The following is a 5402-nucleotide window of genomic DNA, read 5'->3' on the forward strand; positions in this document are numbered from 1 at the left end:
GGATGGTAGGTATAATCTCCACTGGTATTCGTTCCATTGCTGGTAATGATCTACAATTCAGATTCAACAATATTGGCCAAATGCTTTCCACCCTGAGTGTGCCCAAGGCCACACATAAAAAGAAAACGTCAAATAGAATTAGGTGGCATCTTTCTCCGGGAATCATTCTGGTCTGTAAGATCCCTGATGCCCGAAGAGATCTCTGATCCACACACTGCATCTGTTGCTAGTTTCTTTCATTCGTGACCCTAACTACTGATGTTTTCTCTTACAAATTTTTTCTTAAGTAAATTTTAATTATTTTCTTTATGACTATAATACATATTTTAGATCCAGTGCACACAAAACACATTTCAGCAGCTTTAATGCTTTCTCCTTTAGTAACATGGACATGATATTAGGAGAGTTTCCTAGAATCTGCACCATCATTTCCAGTTCAGCCTCTCCTCCGTTTTTAAGACAAGCAGTAGCTGGGTTTTCCTATCACCATCATGGTTCTGCTTCTAGGTCTGTTTTCTCTTCCTCAACTGGAGATTCCTTATCAGAACTTAACCTTTCATCTTTGCCAGATTCTACCGTAGTCACTGGACCAACCCCCAGCCTTGACTGCTCTATGGGAATTGCACTGACATTTCGATCAAGGGAAGGAAATCTGAAAGTTATGTGGTTGAGGAAGGAGATGATCCCTAGAGGAGAAGAATTTGAGGTGAGTTTCAACAGATAGATAGTCTTTTGACTTTTAAAATTCCTGCTCATGCTTTCCTCAGCTCTAAAAGCCAACCCTCCTCTCCCCCAGCAGAGTTACTTTATCTTCCTGTGCTCTCATTGCATTATAGTATTTCTCACATGGTGAAGACAAAGCTTGAACCTCCTGGATTCAAATGATAGTTCCACAACTTTCTGTGTAGTCTTAGGCAAGTCACTCAACGTGCGCATGCCTCCCTCAGTTAAAGGTAGAACAGGTCGATAAATCTAGGTTTCCAGATTCCAAAATCCATGCTTTCCTCACTATACCATGCTGCCCCTCCATGTATGAATGTTCTAAATAGGAACAGTCAGTGCTCCTATTTCTTCTAGATTCAACCTCCCTTTCAAGCAGTGACCTCCTCTTCCATCCTTCTTGCGTAAGGCAGGGGACTGACTCACCAGAAAACATGTATAAGAAGTCACTCCACCAATTAATATGATAGGCCCATAGGAGATCCGGCTCCAAGGCATTCTTAGCATGCCAGTGAACCTGTGCCAGAAACAGGACGAGGCAGAGGAGCAGGGAGATGGCTAGGACCAGAAGAAAAGATGTCACAACCCATCAGTGTCTTCAGTCTGCCTTGACCACCACCCCCAACTCTTCTTCTGTTTCCAGATGCCATATGTATGGCAGAATTAAAATTGAGGGATTGACCAAGATAGGAAAGAGAAAGGGGCTTCTACCTCTCCCCTGGGCTAAGTCAGGTGAAGTGTGTTTTATACAGTAAGAAAGGGCAGGTAGCTGGCAACCTGATGTGATACTGAAGAAGAGGAGAGGGACAAGAAAAAGAGGATGAAAGCCCCATGGAGAAACTTAGTTCCCTTGACAGTTTCACCCTGGTATTACCCTGCCAATCTAGGTCTGTACCTGAGATGAAGCTGAGTATGGATACCTTCAGATCCAAGTTGGTGGTTATGCTTCCTCTTCTAGGCAGGCAAGAGCTGATGAGCCAGGCCAGGGCGACGAGTATGGAGAAGACAGAGATGAGGAAGAAAGCCCTGGAAAATTGAAGGTAATCTGCCAAAGAGAATGAGAGAGGGAAAGCTTGATTAGTCCAGTGGGGGACCTCTCTTAAGAAATCCAGACAGAGGGGCGCCTGGGTGGCTCAGTCGTTAAGCGTCTGCCTTCGGCTCAGGGCGTGATCCTGGCGTTCTGGGATTGAGCCCCGTATCAGGGTCCTCTGCTGGGAGCCTGCTTCTTCCTCTCTCACTCCCCCTGCTTGTGTTCCCTCTCTCACTGGCTGTCTCTCTCTGTCAAATAAATAAATAAAATCTTTTTAAAAATGAAAACACATGAAAGAAGAAAGAAAGAAAGAAAGAAAGAAAGAAAGAAAGAAAGAAAGAAAACCAGACAGAGTCTTAGAGAAGGATGTGAGGACTAAGGGAGATGAAGCAGAGCTCGCCATGTGGCATCCAGGGCACCAATAAGGATCTTACTTCCCAGTTTTTCACTGATACTTGGAATTTGCTTACTGTAAACGCAAAGCCTTGGTTGTTAAACTGAAGATAATATACAAATAGTTCTGGATGTATTAACCCGTTTAACTTAGATGTAAACTAGCTTCTAAGAGGTGTGACTCTAAAATCACAACACAGGGGCGCCTGGGTGGCACAGCGGTTAAGCGTCTGCCTTCGGCTCAGGGCGTGATCCCGGCGTTGCGGGATCGAGCCCCACATCAGGCTCCTCTGCTATGAGCCTGCTTCCTCCTCTCCCACTCCCCCTGCTGTGTTCCCTCTCTCACTGGCTGTCTCTATCTCTGTCAAATAAATAAATAAAATCTTTAAAAAAAATAAAATAAAATAAAATCACAACACAGATTAAAACATTTTTTTATTCCTAATTCTAATTCTGAAAGTAATACATGTTCAATATAAGCTTTGGAAAGGCTGCGAAAGTACCAAGAAGCAGGAAGAAAATCAGCCACAGTCCCACTACCCAGGGCAGCTGTTGTTAGCATTTTACATTATTTCTTTCCAGTGTTTTTCTATCCTCTGTACATGGTGAATATGATAGTGACTATCAGGTGATTTTTTTTCTTAAGATTATATGGTAAGATTCTTTTCCCAAGTCATCTGTTGTAAACATCATTTTTAATGGTTCCCGGAACAATTTATCATATTAACATATTTCTCTGAATGATTTAACCATTGTTGCCCTTGTAGTTTGTTTCTATTTGTTATTTCTCTTTTAAATATATCTGGCCTGCACGGGCCTTGTCAGCCTATGACTACAAAACGAAGTCCCATTTACTTCAACTCCCATACGTAATGATTTCAAGCCTAAATTTACTGGATTGCAGGAGTTTCACACCCTAAAAATACCTTCTATTTGTTTTGTTTTGTTTTGTTTCCTGAGAGTCCTTCAAGGCCCTGCCACGCGTTTGCTCAGGTGGAGGTCTGCTAAGTTTCTTTGGCTCCAAAGCCCTTACCCAAGTACACGGCTTCTTCCTTCACCTCCTGGCTCAAGATCTCTGCTCTCTGCAGACTGGATGTTGGTAAGAGAGAAGAAGGGGCATGCTAAACATTACTTTTAGCTACCACCTCCCTAATACGAAACAGATCCCTCCCTTGACTTCTACAGCAATTTTTTAAGACACATGCGCCCCGATGTTTATAGCAGCATTATCTACAGTAGCCAAATTATGGAAACAGCCCATGTCCATCGATTGATGAATGGATAAAGAAGATGTGCTATAGATATATATAGATATATGTGGGTATCTGTATCTATATATCTATATCGATAGTGGAATATTACTCGGCCATAAAAAGCAATGAAATCTTGCCATTTGCAATGACATGGTTGGAGCTACAGAGTATTATGCTAAGCTAAATATGTCAGTCAGAGAAAAGACAAATACCATAGGATTTCATTCATATGTGGAATTGAAGAAACAAAACAAGCAAAGAGAAAAACAGAGAGGGGCAAACCAAGAAACAGACTCTTAACTCTAGAGAACAAACTGATGGTTACCAGAGGGGAGGTGGGTCGGGGGATGGGTGAAATAGGTAATGGGTATTAAGGAGTGCACTTGTGATGAACACCGGGTGTTGGATGGAAGTGTTGAATCACTGTATTGGATACCTGAAACTAATAAAACACTGTATGTTAACTAGCGGAAATTTAAATAAAAACCTTTAAAAAAAGAAATAAAGGATAACACACAATTGCAAGTAAATAGAACTCTTCTGAGATGCTACAGATCCTGCAGTCTCTTCAATATCCTTTAGAGGGTGCCTCCTTGACTAGCTTTTTTCCTGTCTCAAGGTAGCCGGGGCCAGCTCGTCTCTACCATTGAAAGTTCTCTAAGCACTTCTATGCCTGAGCATAGTCCAGCTTCCAAGTAACCCAGAGAGAAGAAAATATGTCAAAGCTTATCCCAGTTTAAGATCTGCCTCTTAAGTCTTATTTTGTTCTCTAGAACTCACCACTGACTAACATCATCGATAATAGTAAAGTCCATGAAGAGAAATCACACTCTTACCTACAGAGGTGACTTGTTCTGTGGCCAAAACAAGTTATGCCACACTAAATCATGATAACCCAAGAGCAGCGCATTTCCTAAAACCTGGGTCATTTAGAATTAGCAGGATATGTAGCCGGTCAGAACCATCAGGCTGCTTTGAGCTGCATGAAGCCCAGTGTGATAGGCATCGTTCATGGTATTTAGCCCACAGTCCCTCACAGGCCTTAGCAGCACTTGCCTGTAGCCCTGGCCCTTTGCCTATAGTCCCCCGACCACAGGTAATTGGAAAAAGGAAGGCGATCTGACCCATGTTAGACCAATTTGATTCTTACGCTTGGAAATTTGGATTTGAGACTGATTGATACTAATTTCCTCTTTTGCTTGCTTGAACCAAGGAAGATACATAGCCAGACAGATATCACTTTGGGGGCACTCGTATACTAATAAACAGGAAAAACTGAGCCGTAGCGATAAAGCGAAGTATAAACAAAGATGAGCGCCAAAGCAACTCTAGAGAGACTGAGTGGCAGGCTTGATTTTCTTCGTCTGAGATCCCAGGCTCTTCTGGAATCTCCTCAGGTACACGAGCTTCCTGCCTTTGGGAATCTATGAGATTCTTCTGAATCTTCATAAATAGGTTCACTCTTTAGCTTATGCTAGTTCAGATGAAATAAAACACTAAAGTGTACCAAGATATCCAGTCCTGTCTAAGATATGTTACAGTCTAGTCTTTCTTCCACCAATGAGGGGAAGACTTGCCTTCATGTTCTTACAGTCTTCTCTGTCTTAGATCCTCATCTCCTGAAACTACATAAATAAGATCACTCATACCTCCAAAGGAACGGCTGGAGATTTGCAGCATGGTATAGTCTTACCTCCAAAGAAAGCAAGTCTACTAGTCATAATCATGCACAACTAATTATCTGACCAAACTGAAGACTTAGCTCCATAATATAAAATGGCTGCATTTGGTTAACTTCATAGTTTTTTTTTTCTTATTCACTGAGCAAAACAAAAGAAATATCCTAAAGCTGAGTTTGAACCTCCATCTCCTATAAGACCTAAAGCTATACCAGCCTTTAAACATCAGTTTTACAGCAGCTTACTTGTCAAAGTTTCAAAGATCTTAGGACCTAAGTTACTAAAAGGCCCTACTTGTCGGTAAGAAGCTTTGGTCCAGGGAAAGAG

At 42.0% G+C, this 5402-nt stretch overlaps 1 protein-coding gene across 1 annotated transcript in view; it reads right to left on the reverse strand.

The window, feature by feature from the left end:
• Positions 1 to 489: 489 nt before the first annotated feature.
• TMEM202 (transmembrane protein 202) overlaps positions 490 to 5402 on the reverse strand; it is an 8860-nt gene continuing 3947 nt past the window's right edge. The window contains exons 3-5 of the mRNA XM_008708658.1: positions 1616 to 1765; positions 1147 to 1278; positions 490 to 686 (exon numbers count right to left, since the gene is read on the reverse strand). Of these exons, the coding sequence (XP_008706880.1) occupies positions 490 to 686; positions 1147 to 1278; positions 1616 to 1765 (479 nt within the window). The remainder of the gene's footprint in view (positions 687 to 1146; positions 1279 to 1615; positions 1766 to 5402) is intronic.

This window comes from Ursus maritimus, unplaced genomic scaffold (assembly GCF_017311325.1).
Source record: "Ursus maritimus isolate PB19 unplaced genomic scaffold, ASM1731132v1 scaffold_27, whole genome shotgun sequence".
Taxonomy (NCBI): domain Eukaryota; kingdom Metazoa; phylum Chordata; class Mammalia; order Carnivora; family Ursidae; genus Ursus; species Ursus maritimus.